At 26.9% G+C, this 27,086-nt stretch overlaps 1 protein-coding gene across 1 annotated transcript; it reads right to left on the reverse strand.

Annotated features, from left to right (window-relative positions):
• Positions 1–134: 134 nt before the first annotated feature.
• On the reverse strand, positions 135–23,923 carry sd (TEA domain transcription factor 1 homolog scalloped). Its single transcript, XM_075819377.1, has 7 exons — positions 23,021–23,923; positions 21,445–22,306; positions 3,229–3,356; positions 3,033–3,158; positions 2,461–2,970; positions 2,256–2,408; positions 135–2,187 (listed from the first exon to the last, which is right to left on the reverse strand). Exons 2-7 carry the CDS (start codon positions 21,722–21,724, stop codon positions 2,077–2,079), a joined length of 1,308 nt encoding a protein of 435 aa, XP_075675492.1. The 5' UTR covers positions 21,725–22,306; positions 23,021–23,923; the 3' UTR covers positions 135–2,076.
• Between the last annotated feature and the right edge of the window lie 3,163 nt (positions 23,924–27,086).

A 27,086-nucleotide genomic window follows, 5' to 3' on the forward strand; every position in this document is an offset into this window, starting at 1 on the left:
TTTCTTAATTCTTTGTAATTTAAAAAAAAAGAAATAGCGATAATGCTGCCATCGTTTGTTTAAGAAAAAAACTTAAAAATTTAAAAAATGCAATCTTTAAACAATTACGAAATTGCAATGACATAACACTATGGTTTAAACTTGAAATAATTTAATCAAATTAGTAATAATCATTTCGTTATTATTTGCATGAATTATTTATAAAAAATATCGATTGTGTACAGGTAAAAATACAAAATACATTATGTATTCAATCAATTTACAGTTGTTTATGGATTTTTGTTGTTGTCGTTGTTATAAATGTCAAATGATAAATCAATTGAAATAATCAATTTTCCGAGACAAACACACATATATTATGATGTATCGATTTTTCGTTTTGTTTTGTTTGAAAGATTTTCAAATCGTTTTTGTTTGTTTATATGCATTGAGATCAAAGTAAGTGACTGGGTCGTTGACATTGTTTTGAATTGATGATAGCTCGTTTGGATGACTTTTTTAACCTTTTAATTTTCTAATGGAATTTTCTTGATTCTGGATAATTTGAGATTGATTGAATAAATGCAATATAAAGATGTTCCTTATTTCAGGAATCGTTCGAACCGAATCATAATCATGATTGAAAATTATAATCGTGCGCTCCCAGGATCAATTGGTTGGAAAAATTTTAACAAATTTTTTTGGATAATTTGAATCTTGTGTACTTATGTGTGTGTGTGTTCTGAATTATATGCAAAAAAAAGTTAATGTGCAAAATACATACATGAATTGAATGGGTGTGTTGTTAGAAAAAATAAAAGAAAACTTTGCTCGGATTAAATTTGTTCGATTCTGTTTTGTCTGTGTGTTTTAAGCAAATAATCATTTGGAAAAATGGCACTGTTTGAGATCGTTCAGAAGGAAGGGAAACAATAGAAGGAAAGAAATGAGGAAGAAAAAAAATACGGAAGATAAAATTAGTAATTCTGGATTGTTATGGAAATATTGATGTAAATTAATGTAATGTTTGATGATGGGCAAAAGAAAACTATTACAAATATCTATTATAAATTATGTGCATTGAAAAAAATCAATTTTTAACTTTTCGATCAATTTTCATTGATAATTACATAATATGATGCGATCATTGAAAATAATTAGAAAAAATGTATTAAATAATAATTATTTTTAAAAATAATTGATGAATAAAATTATGTTGAATAAATGGTGGTTAGGGTGAAACAAAAAAAAAGCAAAACAAAAAAAAATTTACGATTTGTTCGTGCTTGCGTATGCGTGTGTGTGTGTGCAAACGAATATTATGATAAAATAATCGAAGCAAATGATGATTCTTATCTTTTAAACAAAAGAAATGATGAAACAGAAAAAAACAAACATGCAAGAGGAAAAAGAAAAAGAAATTCATTTAGCCGATTTTATGGCGAGAAAAAAAAAGATTGAAAAACAAATCTATATTTGATATTCTTCTTTTTTTGTTTACCATTGTAATTAAATTATTATCATTTTTTTTGTAAGCTTAGTGGGCGTATGTATGTATGTTTGTTGATAGGCACAAATATCAAGTTTACAGCGAATGGAATTAGTCGGTTCAGTTTTGTTATGTTTGTGGTGAAAATGTTGATTCATTTACATTTATCAAATTATTTTTGTTTTTTATTTTTAAGGGAAGATGAAAAAAAATCGGAAATGCCTAGTTAAATCTGACTGAAATCTACACATACTCACACATTTATCTATAGTTTGAATTGTATAAACGTGTATGTATTGTTTATATATCTGATGAATGAAATGTGTTGGAGGCACTTGATCATCATCATTTATGACCGAAAAGATAAATTGGAAATGAGAATAAAAGGAGATATTCAAGAATTGAGCTTATCGGATACAATTTTTAAGTTTATAATGATATAAATAAAACAAAAAAAGAAAAAAATGATATTTAACAAAATATAACAAAATTCGTATAGGAGCCTTGTGGGCGTGTGTGTGTGTAGGTAGATCTGAAATGTTTGTGTTCCAGTTTCTGTATATTCAATATTTGGGAGATTATCAATCAATCAATCAGATACAATTTAATTATTCTTTTGTCAAACGATATATATGATGTTGAGTTCCAGCCGTTTCTGATACTTCAAATACGTATGCGATACAGAGTAATGTTTCTTGAGTATCGGCATTAGTAATAACCTAATAAGATTCATCAAAAAATAATTAAACGAATTAATCAATGTAATTAAACAATCAATAATACTCACTTGTAAAATTGTAAAATTTTCCAACACTGAATTCATCATATATTTTTCAGGTAAATGTTTAAGCTTATGAATGAAATTTATCATATATTCACACATTTGAGATCGATTGATTCGATAAACATAACGGCCGTTCTCATATCTGGCATATTCTTTCTGCAAATTAAAAATAATATCATTATCTTTAAATATAAATTTCTTTTCTTACCTCAACTTTTTCAACAACTTGTTTGCCAAACGAACAAACTTTTGTTGAACATGCAATAGTCATATTATCATTGCTTTCATATTGACTGGTCACACCATAAAATGCTCCAGAATCATCGGGCAATGATGTGCTTAGATCAGCCCAAAATTTTACCAAAAAGAAAGCACTTTGTGGCCCTTTGTCGAATAATTCCTTGAGGCCTTTCTTTTCCGGAAATTTATCATATATTTGGCGAATATCAACCGATTCAAGCATTGGATCGCTTGATGATGTTGGTGTTTGTCCAATATGAACAAACAAATGTTTATCAGTATCATGTTCTTGGTATTCCATAAAAGCTGAAAATTCCACAAGACGGAATTTTTGCGTTGCTATAGATTTTCCTTCAAAAAATGGACCAAAACCATTGGTTAAAGGACTTGTACCATTTGCACCTGGAAAATAATGAGCACCGGCTGATGGCATACATAAATTCTTTAAATCGTTATGAGAAATTCCTGGTGACCAAAACTATATTGATGATAAAATTAAGATCAATAAAATCATTATCGATATAAAAAAAATCAACATACCGATGGATAAGGAGCAGTCACCTGTGGTGCCAGATCAGCTAATGTGGGATGAATCCTATTTATAGTTGTAGGTTTTGGTGTAGCAATTGTTAATGGTGATTGGATGCCGGATTTTTCTTTAATATCCTTTTAATTGGAAAAAAATAATGATGAAAACTGTTTTCAATTTATTCAAGAATAATCCTTTATGACATACTTTGCTTTTTGACTGTATTTCACGTTGTTTTCTTCTCGCTAATACTTGTATATGACTAGAGACCTGCTTTCGAGTTCTCGTTTTTCCTGTACGTAATTTTATATAACGGGCAATCAATTCATTTCGACCTGAAAAAAATTAATGAGAAAAACAAAATGAAACCATAATTATTACCAAACAAAAACAAAAATTATAATTGATTTTCAGATGAATTAAGGTATAGAATGAACAACAACAACAACAAAATAATGAAAAATTATTAAACATTTTCATCATTCAATGTTGTATGATCAATTATTGTCAACTAATAGTTTTGTTTATAATGAATTTTCATTTCTCTTTAACGCATAATAGTATTGTATAGAAAAAAAATTAATTCTTATTTCATTTGAATTATTTACACAGAAAAATTCATCGTGTTTTTTCTCTATTTCCCGAATTCTTAAGAATATTTCCTTTCATTTTTATCAACATTATTATCATTGATACAAAAAAAATTGTTACTTTATTGAAATCCACACCACACATTACCAACCTATTTTTTCCTTCTCCGGTATTACAAACACACAAAAAAAATGCAGACATAGACATATTAAACCATTGTGTATGGCATGCAAACAAAAGAATATACATGAAAAAATAATTCTGTCGTTCCAATGAATTCATTATATTAAGAAACAAAAAAAATTGACAAAATAATGAAAAGAATGAACAAATGCAATATATTTTAACGTAAATAAGAAAAAAACGACTTGAGAAAGATAGAAAAAGAAAAGTCAACATTCTTCTTCGTTTTCCTTACATTCAGTTATAAAAAGGTATAAAATAAAATGGATTGCAATTACAATTATCTCTAAAAAAATTATATAATGAAATGAAATGGTCATAAAAATAAAACACAAACATCAAAGAAGGCAAAAAAAACGGTAAATATCTCATCTTGGCAATGGCCCATTACTGCTGTTGTTGTTGTTATGTAACACAAATTGTATACGTAACGTATTTCGTCACTATAAACAAAAATAAAAATCATCATCATACGTCATCGTCTATTTTGTCATCATAAAGATTGACTTAAATAGATAAATATAAACAGTTTTTGTTTCTGGTCACCCTTAATTCGATTCAATTCCTCCCATCATTACCGTGTATAACAAAAACAAATAATAATAATAATAATGATCAATTCCGGGGTAACCCAAAATTGGACATCAAAACCTAAAATAAAATGAATAAATGATGAAATTGTATTGTTTTTTTCTCTGGTTTTTTTTCTATTGGCTATATAATCGTATCATTTCTAAGATCTTTCAAAGATATATAGATAAACAACAACAATATAGGTGGGTAATAATGTAGCTATTAAAAAATAAACGTCAATTTCTTTTATCTAGATATTTATTTTAGAATCATGTTGGACAATTACAAAGTATAAAAAAAATAGATACAAAAAGATCCACAAAAATAATATCGTTTTTTTTCATCGTTAAAAAGAAAAACAAAACGATTCCTATCAATCTATATCTAAATTAATTCTTTTTTTGTCTCGTTCAAACATAATGACAATACTGTTTATTTTAAGAAAAATTTAATAATTTAATAATTTAATGCATTCGTTTGTGTGTGTGTGATAAAAACCAAAAGATCAAATGTGTCGATAATATAATAAATGTTTTATAAATGTTGCAAAAAAAAAATTCTTTGGATAAAACATTTTTATTTCTGTTGAATTGGCTGAAAAAAACATGATGTTTTATAGATGGATGAGCATTTTAAATTGGGTTCAATTTTATTTCAATTGTAGGTGTGTAAATGAAAGTTATCAACAACAACAACAAATTTTTTGTTGGAAAGAATGTGTTTGTAGGTGTGTGAAATTTTTTTTAATGGAATAGAAAAGTTTGGACCATATTTATTCATAAAAGTTTTTCAATATACATTATATAACCAATCGTTACCACCAGGAACAATAACACAAACATGGCATATACTTCAAATAATTGACGTGATAAACACATGCAAACATAATTCAATATTAGACGAAAAAAAAGTATTGAAAAAATTTTGATAAATATGAATAATAGAAAAGAAGAGAAAAATTTGAATTTTTTTTCGCTATTTCATAACAAAAAACCATTTATTCAATTCAATATGAACTTGTCATGATTTTGTATACAATTTATCTGGAATAGCAAAAAAAAATTTATAGTGAAAACTAATATTTTTACCACATTCTTATTTTTTTTTGCTTGCATAATATCTTTCAAATGGTTTGTTGTTAATAATTTTTTTGAAAATTTGCAAAATATATTGGATTCTGGAACGAAGATAATATATATCCAGAACAAACAAACGCACACACATGTCATATACGGGTATCTTATTCCGTCATTTTCAAATCATATATTCATGCAACAAAAAAAACATTCTCTGTCAGTAAAATCGAAAAAGAAAAAAGTTATTGATTTAAATCGATAATAATAGTGATGATGATAATAATATGTATAGGCAAAACAAGTGAAAAAAGGATTGCCATTCTATTTTTTCCAATATATACCATCATATATATCATCAGTGTAATATTCTCTTGACATCATTTCAAATTTTTTTTTCAAATACCCTTCCCATTGAAATCAATTTTAAACATTTTTAATCAAATTCAATATTATCAACACATACATGAATGTTGATTTGAACAGGCCAATTCTGGGACGATGAAAGAAAAAAAATGTTATACGTATTGGGAGAAAAATAGAAAAAAATGAAGGAAAAGAACAATGGGGCAAAAAATGACAATTTCACTTTTTTTTCGAAAGCATCATCTTATACATTCATGTATTAGAAATATATCAAATACAAACAAACATTATGGAATTTAGAATTCACTTTTATGTGTGTGTATGTGTGTGATATCAAGAACCAATGAATATTCTGACATTATGTGCATAATAACAATATTATCATTATTTTTGATGTTACAAAAAAAATGAATAAATAAATCGGGTTGCTATTACCTAACATCGAATGTAACGAGAAAATATTTGTGAAAAAAAATTCAATGTAGCTTAGATAAATGTTTTACATAATCATCATGTTATAAGTAATAAAAATTCGTTTATTTTTATTTATTTATATTCTTTTTATTCCTATCTATTTTATGTTTTTCGAATATTATTAGATACATTTATTATTTAATTTACACTGCTTTTTTTCTTTCCATTTTGATTCTTTTCAACCAAAATCAGTGTTTGTTGTTTGGTTTGGTCTGATTTTCTTTCATTATAGCAATGAAGAATTTATATAAACGCAGTCTTCAAAAAAAAGAAAATCAATTCAAATTTTTCTTTTCAAATAAAAGCAATGAACAAATAAACACCACCCATTTTATTCTATTTTATTTATCCGATTATATTGTATATTTGATGATGGAACAAGAATAACATTAAAGAATAATGATAATTGTATAATCAACGATTGTAGAGATTTTCTGATCCCAGATGAACAAACACAAGAAAACATTAACATTAACCAACGATGACAATAATATTTCCAAAGACATTTTGCTCTTTTTCTTTCCAGCCAAAATCAAATATATCAATAATCATCATCTTTGATTCAAGATTCATAAAATCAAAACACAAACAGAAACAAAAAAAGTTTCGCACTCATATAATCATTATGATCATCTAAAATCATATTGTCTTTCGAACAATTTTTTTATTTATTTGCTCCATAATGAAACCAAAAAGGGTACGAACATAACGAGGGTTATCTAGTTTTGTGTGTGTGAAAAAATCAATATTATATTTCATTCTTATTGAATTGAAAATGAATGAATGGATGGATATGAATCGAAAATAAATGAATGAATGAACAAACGATTGTTGAAAACAAATCGATTGAATTCATTTTATTCTATGTTTTTGTTGTTTTTGTTTTTTTTCATTGAAACAACAAATGTAGCCGCGCCATCGATGACAAGACATTGACAAATCTAAATGGCATTCCAACAAACAACAACAACAACACTGATTTATATTTGAAATTTATATGGCTGTTGTTATTCTATATTTGTTTGTGTGAAATAAGGGAAAGAAAAATAATTCTAGCATCAGCAATCAGCAATTGCTTTGCTTTCGATTTTTTTTCTTTTCTGATCCTAGAGAGAAGGGTCCTACTTGATGATGATGATGATGAAAACAAAAAGAATCTGTAAAGAATGAAAAAACATTTAACTTTGAGATGAAAGATTTTTTCTTGACTTTTCTCTGTTGTTGTTGTTGTTGTTAAAAAAACAAGAAAAGAAAAATCGATCAATTGGTCGATCAATTGCTAGATGTTTTACGTATGTTCTTTTCTCTCTCCCTCTGTCATCGTCTTATTCGACAAGAAATGAATGTGAAGAATCTCAAAAAAACAGAAATGATAATGATTCATGTGGATAAACAACAACAACAGCAAAAAAAAAGGAAATGAAATGATTTGAAAAATTTCATTTCAATTCTGGTGTGATTTCAATTCGAGATTTTTTTTCATTTATTTATATAAACAAAATTATCAAATTCCAAGAAAAAAAATTAAAAAAAATGACGTGACTTATGAAGAAAAAAAATTTATTTATGATCTTAGTTTGTTTTTTTGTTGCTTATTATTGTTATTATTATTATGATTATCGATATTTTCAAAAGAATGTATTATTTTTTCTGGGAATGATACAGAATTCAATACCACCACTCATTCACTTAAACAACTATCGTTGTACAAATATACAAATTCAAACTTCAAATGAAATTGGAATATAAAAAAAAGAAAAGAAAAATTATTCTGAAAACTTTTTGCGTGAAAAAAACCTCTGAACCTCAAAACCTGCACACGCACACGTGCATATTGTTGTTAAGCTAAATTTTATAATATATTATCCTGGAATGAATTACTTTTTATTTTCACATGTAATCATTGTTTCCATTAAAGTTGTCATCGATGAATAATGAATTTGATGAATGATAAATTTAATTAAAAAAGAAGAAAATAGTGCAGCTTTTTTCCATATTATCATTATAAATGGTGTAGGTGTGTGTGTGTATGAAGATTAATTTCTTTTCTTTTTTACTTTCTATAAATATCGATTCTGATCGAACCGTGTTTCATTTTCAATTCTTGAATGTAATGAATAGACAATATTCGCATTTAATATTATGCAATATATATTCGTTTTTTTCTATGGAAAATTACTAAATGTAATAAAAAACGTTTCAAAGTTATAAAACAATAATGAAATTATAATAGTGAAGAATCCATAGTTTTTCTTGCTTTTTTATAATTATTTTCATTGATTAATAAATGTAACGATCGTAATTATGATGTTACAAACAAGACAAAGAAATCTATTTTGAAATCTGAAAAAAAATATCAATACAAATGCACTTTTCTAAAGAAAAAAACATAAATGGGTTGTAGAAACTTAAAACCAAGTAAATTTCATAAGAAAAATGTCCGGTTTAATTCACAAGGACATACATTGTGTTTTTTTTCAAAGATCAATCATCAATATTCACCGGAGATGACAAAGAAAAATATATCAAAAGAATCAAAATCTTAATGAAAATGAAAATAATAATAGAAACCGTACATACACACACAGTCATTCAATCAGTCAGACAATCAAACAAACAGACAGACAGTTAGTCAGTCATTCAGTCAACCAGTAAGTTAGTACGACGCAAAAGCAGTCAATAAGAATTTACAATGAAAGAATTCATGGAATTTCATTTGAAACCTAAACGCACGCCACATGATGATGATGATGAAAATGAGTTCCATTTAATTTTCAATAACACAAGCCTTCAAATAATAATGAAATAAGAGAGGAAATTCATTCATTTATTCTTTTTTCTTTTCTTTTTTTTTTTTGTTGGAATTGGATAGGAAATCGAGAATCAACGATTGAATAAAAAGCAAAAATGACAGCAAAAACAAAACAAAACAAAAACACTAAAAGCAAAAACTATAAAGTTTAATGTAGAAAAATTACTGAAAATCTTTTTTTTCATTTTCTTTTCATTCACACACATATATAAATCATATAAATTTAAATCGTGAGCTTGAAAATCACAGGAAAAAAATTTCACAGTAATAAATTCTGTATCTATATCATTTATTCTTGTTCCACCTCTGTCATCATCATCATCATCATCAAGGCTTGAATGTTCATCGTATTATAAAACAAGTAATTTGTAAAATCAAGCTTAGAAAAAATGATGAATTTTGACTATTGGAATCATAATAATAATAAAAATTGAAGAAAAATTCAACCACCAAACAATGTGATTAGATCAATGAATGAATGAATAAATGAAGAGTGATAAAGTGAACGAACTAAATGATAGTGTGATAAGTAGTGGAATAGATAAAAAGATGGAATTTTTTTGTTTTGTTTAGCTTTGTGCGTGTATAGACAATTAAAAAATTGGTCCCCGAATTTTGAATCTAAAATGAAATGAAAAAATTTGTATCTATCTCACTTACTTTATCTCTCACTCGTTTGCTTTTGATATCAATAATTGAAATGGAAAAAAAAGATATTGGGCCTTAACACGAACATAAAGTTATATATGACAATAATAACGATGATTATTATTATTATTATTATTATTGTTGTTTTTATTATCATTGTTATTTCTTTCTGTTTTTTTTTCATTTCTTTTGTTTTATTAGATAATAATAATGTTTTATTTTAGAGTTATTATATCATCATATCGACAACCTGAACAATAATTTTTTTAGTAAATGAAAAGGGAGGAGGAGAGTAGAAGAATAAAGATCTAGACGAAGAATGGAATCGAAAAATAAAATATATATTGATTAACTTAACGAGTTTATGTTCACAAATATAAAATATTGTATTTGTTTTGTTTTTTTGCTGAAGAGAAGATTCTCGAAAATTCATTGAATTTGTCAATATATCAGAATATTATGGAATTTTTCATCAAATCAAATATTAGAATCAGATAAAAACAAAATGCGAATACAATTCATTTGGATAGAATGAATCTGGAAATTTCTCTCCGTTTAGACAAAAAAAAAGAAGAATTTTTTTATTCATCACATATAATATGAATAAATTTTGTTTGTCATTGTCATAATAGTCGCCGCCATCATCATCATCATCATAATATTCATTAATATCGAAAGATATTTTTCATTATTTATTTACATTTGAAACAAAACAAAAATGTTTGGCAATAATAATTTTCAAATTCATTTTTTTTCCATTCTATAGTGAAAACAAAATAAAGAAATTGTCATCCAAAACATGAACATAGACAATCAAATCGCAATTGTCGTTGATTTTTGTTTTCCTCACTGACTGACTGACTGACTGACTGGCTGAATTTAATTTCTTTCCAACACACTATTGAATTCTTTTACAAGGAATATTCTTTTTCATTTTTTTTTGTTATTTGTATTGTTTTGATTTGAATTTGTTTTTTTTCTTTCAACAACAACAACAATGTAACAGAATGAAACTTGGTGGGGAAAACGATATGGAATGGGAGAAAAAAGTTTTTACTTTTTACCAGAGAAAAAAACACCGATGATTCAAGTGTTTTTTATATTTTGAAAATCATTACTTGCTGTTTGTTGTCATTGTTTAAAATCAACGAACATGTTTTTAGATCTTTTTTTTTGGACAAACAACATATTTCTCTCTCTCTCTCTCTCTCTCTTTCTTTCTCTAAACAAAAAGTAAAAATAACGGAAAAAAGATGGATGAATGGAATGAAATAATAAAAATAAAAAAATCAAAATGAGAAAAATATTTTCCGCTCAATGACTATGATGATGATGATGATGATGGACCATGTGAGCAAAGAATAAATGACAAAATTCATTTTGGTTTGATATATATTTTTGTTTTTCAACGGAACATATAAATGTTATATTTTTTTTGGATCGTCATGGAAAAAAGTTTTTCTCTTTTTCACATTTTTTTCCAACGAAAATGAAAAAAAACTATGAAAGTTCTATGGATGTAACTCTGAAAAAATGCATACCATTTTGGAATCAACAACAACAACAACGACAATACAGGACAAATATATAATGCAGGCTAAGTTTTTTTTTACATTTTCTTTTTCACTTCTTCTTACACCCCTGTTGAAAAGAAAAATAGTGGGTGGTTGCTGTTGTTGACTGGTTGATGAAAAAAATGGAGGGGGAAGAAAAAATCAAGTCAAATTTATGAAAAAATACGACAATAGCCATGTAGCTGATGATGATGATAGGAATAGACATAGGAACATGTCCATCGTTGTCGATTTTCATCCAAATAACATATATGATTCTTGAAAGACGATAAATTTTCTGATCATAAAATAAAAGAATAAGAATAAGAAATAATGGCAACGACTAGAATGAGAGAAAAAAAACCAGGAGAAAGTGAACAAGTGAAAAAAAGAAATTCATTGCAAATGGGCAATGTCGATTCAATTTGCCGGAATCACCATCACCATCATCATCATCATCAATCTCAGGAAAAAAAGGGAAAAAAAGATCGACCAACCACTGGACAGAAATGAATCCAACCCAAATGATGTATGAATGAATGAATGAAACACCAGAATAGAGAAAAAAAAACGGGATGAAAAAACTCCTAACAGGAACAAAAGAATACCGTTATGGCAAGTGTGTGTGTGTGTGTGTTTGTGTATCCCATAGTAACATTGGAATGCTTGGAATGTGGCTCGTTTTTTTTCATCATCATCATCACCATTCAATTCATTTCATTGTCGTTTGGTTTTTGGTTGTTGTTGTCTCCGTTTGCCATTGCCATCATCATCATCATCATCATCACTGTCGTCGATCCACTTGGAAAAAGAGAAAAAAAAATAAGCAAAAATCAAGAATCGAGATAGATGAATGGCGCTTATAGAATATCTATGAAATCTATCCGTAAAAAGTGTATGTATGTGTGTGTATGTTTAGAACAAATTCTCAATTTCATTTTCATTTTCGTTGAATTCCGGTTCGGTGCTCTAATAAAATAATTTCATTCATTCATTTATTTGTTGTCTTTCAAGCTAACTTTTTTTGTTGTTGTTGTTGATATCGTTTCACTTTATCAAATATAACTATTGGATTCTATATGTCATCATAAAAAAAACGATGAGGACAATTATTATTATTATTATTAATAACGTAGATACAAACACAACACAAATGAATCGAAGATTCTTGGTACATAATTTTGGTTTTTTCTTTTTATCATAGTTGCTGCCTATTTTGTCATCATCATTGTTTACTGTTGTTGTTGTTGTTGTTGCTGTAGACAACGATGTTTTGTTTTGTTTTTTCTCTATTTCAATAGATAATTTCATCTATTCCAATGTAATATAGTTTTTTTTCAATATTTCATTTAGTTTATAAGAGATAAATATAGAAAGTTAGCTAGGTAGTGTGAGAGACTAGACAATTTTTTTTAATTGTTTTTTATTTTGGTCGTTGTTGTTGTTTGTAAAATAAACATGATTTCAATGAATACATCTCTTAAACGAATCCATTATAAATTGATTACACATTGCTGATACACACTTTAATAATAATAATAATTTTCCTTTTTTTCATAATCAAATCTAATATTAAATGAAATGTGTATGCGTGTGTGTTTATGTCATGTTCAATAATATGTTCAACATTGTCATCAATATATGTAATAATCATAATATGATATTAATAATAATAAAAAAATCAATCCAATTTAGATTTTTGTAGAAACAAAACACAAACAGGGACCAAAAAAACAAATCCATAGAGATAGGATAATGGCCTCACTTTTTCGCTTCAATTTTCCTTTTCCTCTCATAATAACTAAAAACAGAAGCCTAAAATTCTTTTATATAAATGTCATATACAAATTAATGATTGGAATGAAACATGAAATGTTTGAAACACAAACACACACACACACACTTATATATCAATAACAAACCACATGTGCAATCATATATTCATTATCATGAAATTCCTAATAATAATAAATTTCTTCTTTTTTTTGTAAAAGATAATTACAACATTTCAATGATGATGATGATGATGATGATAATTTTCAGTGTCAATGGAATATAATTAAATTTTAATTTACATTTTATCATATATGATTGTTTCGGTGAAAAAAAACCGAATGAAAAAAAAATTTCGATACAATCGATTAAAGTGAATATTCGAAATATAGTGGGAAATTTTTTTTCACGTTCATCACTGATGATGATAAAACAAAACAAAAATTGCTTTTTTCCTATTTCATCATCATTATTATATAATAATAAACATAGACACCATCATTACCACAACAACAACAAAAAACATACAACAAGTACATGTTATCGAACCAGAAAATAAATAAAATTCTATAGGATTTAGAGATTTCGTTTTGGGTATTTCCAGCTATTATCATTATTATCAATGTTGGTCAATGATCATCAACTACAACAAATTACTAACGGCAATTTGTGTGTGTATATGTATGTGACAATCTGCTGCTGTAATCGTTTGGTGTTGTTGTAGATGATTAATAATAAGAATATTTTAAATTGGGAATTTTGTTTTTGGAAAATTTTTGAAACAAATTTGTTTCACAAAAATAACATTATGAATCATTTAAATTTTTTCATTTTTTTTGCAATAAAATTGTCACAAATATTTGCAAAATTGCACATTTGTTATATAATGATTCAAACAAAAACAAAAAAGAACATTTTAAAATTGATCGATTTGTTTTTCAAAAAATCAATTGGAAAAAATATAGATTCGTTATTCGAGAAGAATACATTTTAAAGAAAAAAACTTTTTCGTTAAATTCATCATAAATCAAATAAGATCAATTTGGTGGCACGGTGTCTTGTAAAGTAATGTCGATTAATCGTTTACTTAAACAATCACTAGATTATTATTATTATTTGATCGGATCGAGTACTATTTTTTTTCCTGTTTATTTTGTTACGATACAAAATAAAAATAATAATAAGCGAATTATTTTGCCGATGCAAACGATGTGATGGTCGAAATGGGATAGAAAATACAATGAAAAATTCAATGAAAGAAATATTTGTAGAAAAAAAACATCATTGGTGTGAAATAGAATCATCCATATGCGTGTGTGTGTTTGTGTGCAAGGAAAGTCCTGGAACGGATATATTATATGGATACAATAACCATATGAAATGGTTGATAGAGGATGAATGAAAAAAAAGTTATTTGCTATTGTTAAATTGTGCGAATAAATAAATAAAAAAGAAAAGAAAAGCGAACAAATTTATCCAATGTAAGTGTGTATGTTTATGGTAACAGAATGGTGGTGAAAAACATACCAGCTTAAAATGAATGAATGAATAAAATTAGAAAAGAATCGACGACGGCCAAAAAAAAATTTGCCTAAATTATCATCATCATCATCATCACTATCAACAACCAAGATGATGTTTTTCTTTGCTATTATGAGTAAGAGGGGGAAAAACACAAAACTTTACATTGAAATCGAAAGAACCGCATCCAGCAAAAAAAAACAACCGACCAGTTCGGAATTGAAAAAAACCAGAATAAAAGAATAATGTAAAAAAATGATCATAGCAATAAATAATAACCGTGTGATCGGAGAATAAAGATCGTGCATCTTATTTACACACACATACATTATACAAACGATTTTTTCTTCAAAAAAAAAAAAAAACATACCACTCAATTGATGGGGTTAATATTAGAATCAAAACCTATTGATGATGATAGTTGGCATCATCGTCGTGTTGATTCATATACAAACAACAAACGATTTGATGAAATATATTCAATTTTGAATAGAATATTTAAAATGAATAGAGAATTTTTTTCATCCATTCATTCACTATTCAAATTGGTGGATTTTCATTTTCAATTTTATAAAACATTTAATTTTACATCGTTTTTTGCAATTCTCAATTTTCAACAAAAAAAAAGAAGAATTTTTGTCCAAATGATTATTCATTTCATTTTGCTTCGTTCCTGCATCATCATCATCATCATCATTATGATTATAATGAAATTCTATTTTGTGAATTTTTTTTCTTCTCCTAAATAATCATAATGTTGATTCCATTTGGAAAAAAATCATTTTCATTTTAATGCTTTCTTATATACGGGGTGTGCAAAACTTCAATTAAGTATTCTGTGTTTTTTTTCGTTTTTTTTTTTGAATGAAAATTTAATATTCTATTGATATTTGCCAACAAACAACATTACAATACACAGATCATTATAACATATGAAATTGTTGAGTTTTTTTGTTGTTGTTGTAAATGGTATCAACAACAAAAAAAAACATCAAAAGAATTGTAAAGAAAAACATCATCATCAACATTAGGAATTTGGATAGCATTTCATTTACTTTTTTCCATCCATAGGTAAAAAATTAACAACTTTTTCTTGTCAAATATAAATGTGAATAATAATTGTAATTTTTTTGTTGTTGTAAACCGTCGACGATGACTATGATGACAACGGAATTAAAATATATAAGAAAATTCTATCAAAATTCATAATCTTTATTGATAGAACACCGACGAAGAAGAAAATGCCCCGAAGTGAAGAATGATAGAATCAGTTTGGTTCATTTTTTTCTGTCTAATTCTTCGTAGAATTATTATTTTTTTCAATATAATTAATTTCATATTGTGATTGTCATTTCATTTTGAGGTAGAGAAAGAAAAAATTTAATAACACAATAGAAGATGGAAAAAAATAATTGAAGTTTTCTCTCTCTCAATGTATTTGAATTTATTTCGATATATGTGTTCAACATTACTGAATGAAAAGCAAACATTTCGTTTGGTTTTGGTTTTTTTGCCGCACCGAAAAATCATTTATGATTCTTGAAAAATTCAAAATTTCAAAAAAAATCCTTTTTGTTCATCATCTGTATGATGGAATTGAATGGAAGGTGAGCGTATCATGTTAAAAAAAAGGTAAAATGTTAATACCAAAAGCAAAATTACTAATTTGAATATCCGGTGATCCAAATAAAACATATATATTTAATTAATTAAGAATTAGATTCATTCAGTCATTTATTCATTTATGCTTGTTTGTTTTTTTTCTTGTCTTTAGGCTTTTGGAATTTTCTTCTTTTTTTCATTACTTACTTTACATACCATAAAGACAATAATTATCATTATCAGTTACAAAATACAATGATGATGATAATTTCATTTGATTTGATTCGTTTGGCTTAACTAGATTTTGGTACGCGTACAGAATTCGGTGAATTTTTTTTTGCTACAATACCAACAAACGAATAGAGAGAAAGAAAGAAAAAAATGATGACATTTTCAACAAAGTGAAACTTTTTTTCTAGAACATTTCATCAACATCATCATCATCAAGAATAAATATAAAGAACATTTGTAATGTTCCCTAAAGAATGAATTGATTGCAATAGCGGAAAATGTCTGCTTCGTCAGAAAATGAAGAATGATCCCCTGAATTTCTAGTATTTTCGGGTGTGTGTGTGTGTGCGTGTGTTAAGATCGTAGAGAAAAACGGCTTCAAATTAATTGAAGTTGCAGTTTTTTTTTCTTATTCCACTTCTAAATTCTGGTTTTTGTTGCATTACCAAATTAAGAAGATAGGAGGGAAAATAAGAGAAAAATTCCAAAGAAGTCATCTAGGCTAAAAAAATAGGATACACACCATGAGTACCGATTATTATTATGAGTTATAACGAATTTCCATATGGGGTAAAACAAAACTAATGATCATGGCACAAAAACAAACAAGAAATAAGATTAAAATGAAACAAAGATGCAAATTTTTGATGGATTAGATTTGACGCAATTCAATTCACAGTCAACATACACTTTTGGATACAAATCAGAAATAAATTTGTATTGCAAATGAACAAAATTAAATATGGGTGAAAGGATTGATGAACGAATAAAAAGGAAAAAAAATAAAAGATTTTAAATTAGTAAAATCCATCATCAACTATAAATAGAAATCGGAAATACGAATCCAAAATGGTTGGGAAAAAAAACGAAAAACAAAATCAAATTGAATTAATTAAAAATTAATCTCGATAAAATATAAGAAAATCAAACAATACATTCAAATTTTGACAACTAAACATTATCGATTCTTAACAAAACGAAAAAATTAACCATGCATATCACTATAGTATATTTCAATGATGATAATGATAATACAATGCTGGAAAATTGTATAAATTTTCTGAATTCAATCGAAGAAATTCCAAAAATATTCCGGGATGTTAATCAAATTTGTAAACTAATAACCAACAACAACAACAACGAAAATAGATTTGCAAAAGAAAATTATCATTCAAATTATAGTGATAGTAAAATGAGACCAATGGATTTATTATATGAGAAATGTAAATTTATTCATTTGAGATACAAATAAGATAATCGAATTCTACTACTATTTTTCATGATTGAAAAATAGCGGAAAAATATTCTTTTTTTTTCTCATTGTTTCAAAACAAACGAACGAATAAACGTTAATGAAATGAAAATGCAACAAACGAAATTAATTTTTCTTTTTCTTTTTGTTTGAAAAAAAATGTAAATGAAATCAAAATCTGAATATTTTACCAGATTATAAATTGAATAAATTTCGAAATAGATTTAATTTTTTTTCTGTTTCTAAAAATTATTGATCTGGAATGTTCATCATTAACATTATCATCATAGAAAACAAAGGGTTTCAACAAAAGAAATCATCTAATCAATTCACAATATCATTGCACCGAAAAAAATTCTGAATTTTGATTTCATTTCATCCTACAATGTTATTATTGTTGCTCAGCAGACAAAATTATATAATTTATGTGAATGAATAATAAATCAAAATCAATATTAGACATAAAAAAAATTACAATTAAAATTGAAAAAAAAGAAATGGATAGGAAAACTGCTTGTTACGAAATTCTACACATTATTCAAATTATTATCCACAACAGTTCGTTTGTTTTTTTTTGTTCAAATCAACCGAATATTTCTTCAGTAAAGAACATCATTTTACATCGTCATTGCTCATCTGTAATAATTTGAATCATTCTTTTAATTTCAATTTCAGAAATTTTTTCACTCTCTCTTAACTTTTAATGGCAGAAAAGTTTCCCATTCTACCCATTTATTATTCATTTTTTCGTTAAAGAAATATGATAAATAATATGATGCGAAATTTTTTTCTAACATTAAAAGAATTTCTCGAAAAAATATTGACAAATCCTTCAAAGATCGGAATTAATGAATGAATGAATGAGAATAAAAAAAAACTAGAAAATTCACCAAATATCTAGTTGATTCTATACTGAATACACAATTAGTCTGATCAAAAGTACATTAATCAAAAAGCTTATTAACCATTGTTGTTGTTGTCGTTATTATTATTTATTCACCATGATTAGTTGTGATGCGATCGACCGAATAGCAACCGACAGACCGTTACAATAAATAAATAGACATCTTGATCTAATTTTATCATCATCATTATTATTATTTTCACACACACTCATTACAAAACCGTTACTTACACCCCTATGGCCAGAATATTTGAAATATTTTATAGTAATTCTACGATTTTTTTTTCTATTCTATCAAAACCAGAAAAAAATCATGAATCAATGCTATTTAAACATACAGGTTATTTGCTTTCCAATATCATCATCGCCATAGACATTGGAATGTATAGCTGGAATTTATATTTTGTTTTCATATATTTTTATATTTTCATTTATTTAAATTGACGATATACCAGTTTATCGTGATAAAGTAATACAATAACCGGAATTTCTATGTGTGGTTAGTGCGAATGAAAAAATTCATCGATCCAAAAAAAAACTAAACAACAATTTCACAATCAAGAGAATTTATTTTTCTCCCCCTCGCTATCTAACTTGAAAATTCTTTTGTATAACAAGAATTTTTTTTGTTTGTAGGGGAAAGTAGCCAGATTCTTTTGGTTCATAAATCTTAGACAAATAACTAAATTATAATAATGAGAAAAAAATGAATGAATAAAATGGATTGATTTATTTAGTAAATAATGATTCATTAAGAGACGAAGAAATCTCTATTAATTAATTAGCAAGTATGAAAAAAAATCATTTTCTATCCATCAACAATCGATATATCAAATAAATAATCACATATATCAAACAATGTTGTTGTTGTTGTTGTTGCTAAACTATACAATACTGGAAATATCATGAAATTCCGAAATTCTTTGTTCAATTATTCTATTCTTCATTGTTATTGTTGTTGTTGGAATGATGCTAAAGAAACGATGGATACTTTTTTGTTCAATTAATTTTTCATTTATTTTCGTTACAGTAATTCAATTTGTAAATCAATTAAATATAGACATGAAAAAGTAATATTAACATGAAAATTGAACAATTGAAATCAATAAAGATAAAATACAAACACAATGCTCACATGCACACACCCACACACACACACATCTATGAATTTGGCTAAAAATAAATGAACATCACAAAATCGTAGTCATTGATTTATCGAAATCGATCAAAGTGTTTTTTGGATTTCATTTGATTTGTTTCGGGGAAAAAAAGAAATTTTTCAAATACCATTTACCATTAAAATGGAATGAACATATCACATACAAAAAGAAAAAATAATAATGATTTTATTAATAAAATGATTGAAAAAGAAAAAAAACCTGGTAAAAGAAATCTAGGCAAGAAAAAATAGAGAGAAAAAAATGTATCTTGATCCCTGTTTTGTTTCAACATAATTTCTTGGCAATGAAACAACAACAAGAACAAAATGAATTTGTTCTTCATCATCATCATCATCTATTAAGCTTAGTTGTAATAGTGGTTGTTGTTGACATGAAAATAATAATGGAAATGTCATGTTCGGGCTGTCCACAGACACAAATAATTGTGTACATGGTTATTCTGGTTATTTTCGTATCGAAATTCAAATGGAAAATCAGAATCATATATAAAACATTTGAAAAAAACAAAACAAAACAAAACAAATTGCATAAAGAATATATTCGGATAATCATGTAAATTCTATTCAATTTCATTTATAGATATCATTCTATAGGATTAATGAAACAAATCATTCAAAAGAAAAAAATGCTTGTTATCGATCGCCCTTGTATAAAATAGAAAAACAGCAACAATAAATCGGCTTATTATAAATTTGTATTCAATTTTAATGATAAATGTACAAAATATTTAAAGGAGAAAGAGAGAGTTCAAAGAATTATTTTAAGATTTTTTTTTAAAAAAAGATATAATTGTAGATTTATCAATGAAAAAATCATGTATAAACATGGATCAACAACAAAATCGATAATCATTGATTGAAACAAAAATGATTGCTGTTTTTGCCACAAAAAAAAACAATGGACAAATTAATAGATGGAATACCAGCAAAATATTGAATGGATAAAGCAAAAAACAAAACAACGTTAAAAACAAATAAGGGCCGTGACTTGCATTAAAACAAAAATTAACATGAAACAATTAATTGAAAGAAGAAAAAAAACCAATTATTGGGATTTGCATAGTGAAAAAAAAACATTTATAATGATTATGATTATTATTATCATTCAAATAATGTTCTTGCAAAAGTAATAAATATTAAGATTTTCCAAAATTGAATTAACAAAATTTGTTTTTGGAAAAAAAAATTCAACAACAACAACAACAAAAATCGATTTCCATTCATTGAAATGGGCTGATATCATAAATTTTGTTGTTATTGTTGTCTATTGATATTTGAATGGAAATAAATCAAATAAGAATTGGTGGTCAATGACGATGACAACACAAATGACCACACATTATGAAATTATAATAGACTGAACAACAGAAAAAAGAAAAACTATTTAAAAAATAATAATAATAGTATGCATCACATTTAATTTTATGTTTTGGGCAGAAAAAAAATGTTTGCAATGTTTGCCTTTCTAATCAACTCTTAATTTTCCATTTCCAATTCAATTCAATTATTATTATTATCATTGAAGATTGGAACAAGGTAGCTAAATAAGCAGAATGATAATTTTTTACTAGTTAATAATAATAGCTAAGTGTAATAAAGACAAATCTCGTTTTTTAATATTTAAAAAAAAATCAATGATGAAATCATTTACCATTCAAATTTATTTTTAAGAAAAATTTTCACTTACCATACATCTTTCCTTCATCGGAAAGTATAATTTTACGACGACCACAAGGTGGATAGATTGCCAATGCTTCTTGAAAACTTTGTTCAATATCCGGTGACCAAACACCTTCGGCATCTGAACTGCCACCATTATTGGTACCGTTTAAACCATCAATTGAACCACTGCCACCACCTTTTAATGAACCATCTTTACTGGAATCATCATCATGTGAATCTGCGCCATCAGATTCGGCATATGATTTTAGGGAACTTCCAGACCAAGCTGGCGCTCCGCTGGTCATGATTGTCGATTTCGTGATGAACGAAATTTTTGTTACGTAAAAGAAACAAAAAAAACCCGAAAAAATTTAAGTTGGAGATAGGTAGGGTTTGAAGAACACACGAATCTATACGTTCACGAAAAAACGTTTGAAGAACGTAGTAATGATGATGAAAAACAAACAAAATGTTTTTAAAAGGATAGAAATGGACAAAGTAACAATTGAAAAAATGAAACCAAAAAACACACTTGAATAAAATTAAAAAAACGAATTTGTTACACAATTGAACTACAATAATAGAAAATAGATCACAAATCTGAACACATCCGCACAAAAACACACATATAATGAAGACACGAATTTCTGCTTTTTTTTCTTTATTGGAATGGATTCATTTATGATGATGATGATGATTGTCAAATATTGAATGATTAATCGTTGGATTCAAAATGATGATGATGATGAGAATTGCGCGGGAAAAATTATTTTATTGAATAAACAAAATTTGAATTTTTTTTTTGGCCATCAATTTTATCCATCGACCGAATTAGTTGAAATTTTTTTTCATATGAGCGATTTTTCCCATTGAATTGAATAATTAACCTAATTAAAATAAAAGAAGAAACAAATGAAAATTATTTACAACGAAAGAAAAGAAATAAATGAAAACAAAAACATATTTGTTGTCGTAATTATAATTTCTTTAACCCCCCCCTCTCCTCCGCACACACACATCGTGAGCCAATATATCTCATATACATGATATAAGATAAAAATAAATTAATATTATTTAAAAAAAAGTAAAGACAAATGAAAAAAACACGTATCTATGTAAACCTAAAAAAAATTAACCAACAAACAAACTAACTAACTAACTAATCATCATTAGCAATATCAATATAATATTACTATAGCCACCTTGTTGTTGGTATACAAACATTTTGTTAACAATAATTTTTTATATAATAAAAACACTATGGATAGATCAAAATTATTAACACGGATTTTGGATTAGATCTACATTGGATGATGGCTAATGATGATTTCTTCTTTTTTTTGTTGTTGTTTGTTTCTAGTTGTTTTGTTTTAATCTGTTTGATTATCATCATGTTTATTTCTCTCTGATTGTCTGCTATATTTGTTACTGTTGTGGTTTTCATTGATGGATTTCGTAATGACATTTCTGGTTCAAAATTTGCGAAAAATGCATATAAACATGCACACAATCAGAGAGAAAAAATACACAGAAAATATAAAAGGGGTGGGCGATAAAAAAAAACAAAATCACCATAGACACCCATAACAGGATATACATACTGATAATAACGATATGGACAAAATATTATTGGTAGCTAATGTCGATGACGATGATCTATGATCAAACGAAGTTGCAATACACATACACACTTTAAAAAAACAACTATGATGTGAGATCTTTGAAAAATAAAAATAAAAATTACGATTAAATGATGTGATGAGGATAAGATGATGATGTTGATCTTGACAACGGCGACAATGAACGACGGCAACAAACTAAAAAACGATGAAATCATCAAGAAAAAACGAAACGCTTTTCTTTCAAATCCATACACATTACATAGACACGGGAGCTTTTTTCCACATTTTCTTTCTATTTATTTTTTTAATTTTGGCTGGATGCTAACAACAACAATAATTCGTCGTAAAAAAACAACGAATAAAAGTAATGTGATGTGATTCGTTGATGTTTTTTTTTGTGTTTTCGTTGAAGAATCTCTTGAAATTTTTTATTCTTCGTAGTAGCATTAAGTAATGGTGATGCTTATTTTCTCCAATCTATGATCGTCGTCGTCGTTTGTTGGTCGAGTTTATTTATTTCGATTATATATTGTTGATTCTTTTTTTTGGTTGAAAATCAAAATTTCAATACCGTGTTTTGATGATCATAAACTTCTTCGTATATTTTATGTTTTATAACTTTGACGAATCTTTTATTTGAAAAAAATACTTGTAGACAACGATAAAGTCCGTGAAATCTTAAAATCATTTGATGATGATTTCTTCAATGTTGTTGTTGTTGTTGTTGGTGGTGGTGGTGGTAGTTAAGAGTTCTGGTTCTGGGTGAAAAAAAACGAAATTTAACCAAATGTAGTTTGATGATGGAAACGACAATATTTTTTTTCGTTCGAAAAAAAAGTATATATTCTGAATCAAGTAGTAGTTCGAAGAAATGAGGCAAAACTAAACAGATAGAAAAAAAACAATTTTTATTCAAAAAAAATCAATTCAAGAGAGAAAGACATCGAAGTAAAAGAAAACTAGTTTTGCAAGTTTCATGATTTACAAGAAAAAAAACTTCTTGTTGTTGCTGTTGCTATTGCTGGCGATTATGATAATGTTGATGTCCATTTCTTGTTATGAAACAAACAAACAAACAAAAAAAGAAATCACTATGGACAATGATTAATAAATTCAAAAAATTATTATTAAATTTGGATCACAAAACTAATGAAACGTTATGACAACAATAATGATGAAACAAAAATTTTTTGTATCAACAAGTAAATTTCGAATGAAAGTTTTTTCCACGTCTTGATTCTTTTGGTTCCAAATAGCCAACAAGAAAAAAAAATGTATCAACCGATGAATTTCTAGAAACCAAATAATTTTTTTAGCTAAATTTGAATCATCATCAACAATTCGATATTTGAATGAGAACGAAAAACAAGATCAAGAACCTGACTGAATAAAATTTTTTTTGTTGTTGTTGTTCAAACTAACTTCTACTTTTTCATTCTTTTTTTTCAAAGGACCACAAAAACTAGGGACTTTTCTTTTTCTCATTGTATTGTATGTGTGTCTATAGACAGAAAAAAATACGCGCGTGTATTTTGAGATACACAAGGAGAAATTGAGAGAAAATATATCAACTTGGCTTCACCACCACCACTTGTTCATGTGGAAATCACACAAATCAAACATTTTCATATATTGGCTGGGTCTACATCACCACTACAACCATTACCATTAATAGCAACAGCTGGTACCTTGCTTAAAAATCGGATTGATTATCGTTTCTGCCCTATGGTTATTTTCAATCGTTGTCGTAACGTAACGTCCATCAACGAAAAAAAAATTGAGAAACAAAAAAAAAGGAAAAGCCTTGACAGACATGATCACAATAAGAAAAAACCTAAGCATATGCGCTTATCGGTTTCTTTTTTACCATAGTACCAAAGCTTTACTTTTCTGAATCATACACATACACAACACACCTGTCCTGTTTTGATCAATGTTTTCTCGCTTTTTCTTTCACTATTTTCTAGCCCTAATACCAACCTACCTCCCTCTTTTTCTCCCAATTCAATTTCATTTCACATTGATGGTACAGGTGATGATGGTAGTGATTATTTTTTTTTGTAGTCGTCGTCGTTGTGGTGGTTGTCGATTGTTGGACCAGGTAACAACTTTGGTACATTGAAAAAAAAATAATAATTGATCGAACCATAGTCTCTGATCAGGCTACTACTTGTTGCTGACTTTTTTTTACTTCAAACAAACTATTATCATGAATAGGCTACACATCATTTATCGTTAACTTTTTTCTTCATTTGCTCGATAAGATAAGAAAAATAAGGTCCAAGGTTTCTTTTTGTTAAATCTTTTCTCTCTTTCTTTTTCTCTACACGAACCATAAGTTTGACAATGAAAAACGAAAAAAAAATTAAAGACAAAGTTCAATAGAGCAAATATAGAAAGAAAGACACAAAGCGCAACAACTTGCTGCAAAAAGTAAACTTCCGAGTGCCAAACATGCTCAAAATAGCATAAATACATTGAATGGTTTCCATCGTTTCATCATTATCGTTTACTATATTTATATTTTTGTTGTTGTTGTTAGAAATGTTTGGAATATATATGGTAGGAAAGAAAAAGCCTCTCATAGTGATGAAATTTTTTTTCTACAGTGGAAAAAAGTGGTAATGCCAAAGGTCATCACAAACAAAACCAAAAGAACCTATGCAAATTTTCGAAGTAAAAACCAATAGAAAAAAATTACGAGCAACAACAGCAGCCGTTTCTGGATCATATGAATGAACAACAACAACAACAAATGTGTGTGTGTGTGTCTTAGAAACAAAGTAAAGCTAAATTGAAAAAGATGAATGAAATGAAATGGATGAAATGAAATGAATGAATGAATGAATTTGAGATGAAACGTTTGACGCGCTCTGGTTTTATGTATTAGGTTTTTTTTCAGCTTTAGCTAGTTACGCTGAACACATGGCGAATTTGAAACCATCATCATCATCATTGGTTGTGATGATGATTTACGTTACTCACATATGAGTTAAATACAAAAAAACGTTTTCCTTTCTTTTGCTCTACATGTTCCAGAAACATATTTTTTTAAGAAAAAAAAGATTCAAAATCCTATGGAAATTGGATTTGAAAGGTGAATAATGAAAGAAAGAAAGAAAAACAAAACCTAAAAAGACAAAATAATTTTATAATACTAGATTTACGATGAACCATAGATTTTCATTTGGTTTTTTATATCATTGATTTTTAAAAAATTATTCTTTCTCAGCGAAAACAACAGAAAAAATATTTAATGAAAAAATGAACTTGGACATCGAGAAACCATCGAGTCACATAAACGATAGACGATTTAATTCGTACAATAACAATAACATAGCCCGAAAAAAAAAGAAAATCTTTACAGATTAAAAAGCTAAATATAAATGTTATAGTCTTATCATATGATTAGAAAGAAAGAAAGATTACATAGAAAGAGGGAGAAGAATCCAGAATTATAAATCGAAATCTTAATTACGAAAAAAATGCATACGAAACGGTGAAAAAAATTATAATCCAGGATTGTTTTTGGATGAAAAAAAAATAACCAGACAGAACCCGAATAACAAAAATAATTTACATTTTCAAGATCAAGATCACGTGAAAGGCTAAATCTTTTCATATTTTTTTTCTTTTCTTGATTTGCCAATGAAAATTAACCCAATTATGATGATAAAAAATGTTTTAAATCAAAATAGAGAGAGAATTCTGGAATGGATTATGAATAGAATACCAAATTTGATAATAATCCTAATACACCGAAATAAATTGAAATTGAAATTAAAGGTCTTTTGAGAATAGCGAACTCTATTTTGTTAACAATCAAGAAACAAAAAAAAAAAAAAAAATCAAAGATTACGACAGGATTTCTGTCACATTTTAATCTTAATCATAGTGATAACACAAAAAAAAATTGTCATTGTATTGATCTGTTGTTGTTTTTTTGCAAATGAATCCATTTAACAACAACAACAACAAAACAACCTTGTAAAAAGTCTAAGATAATTAGACTATGTTGTTTGTTTGTTTTTCTTGAAATTTAAAT

This window comes from Dermatophagoides pteronyssinus, unplaced genomic scaffold, assembly GCF_027571235.1.
Source record: "Dermatophagoides pteronyssinus isolate colony J.1.1.1.1 unplaced genomic scaffold, Derpt_VIB-CSIC_2022.12 sq0003, whole genome shotgun sequence".
Classification (NCBI taxonomy): Eukaryota; Metazoa; Arthropoda; class Arachnida; order Sarcoptiformes; family Pyroglyphidae; genus Dermatophagoides; species Dermatophagoides pteronyssinus.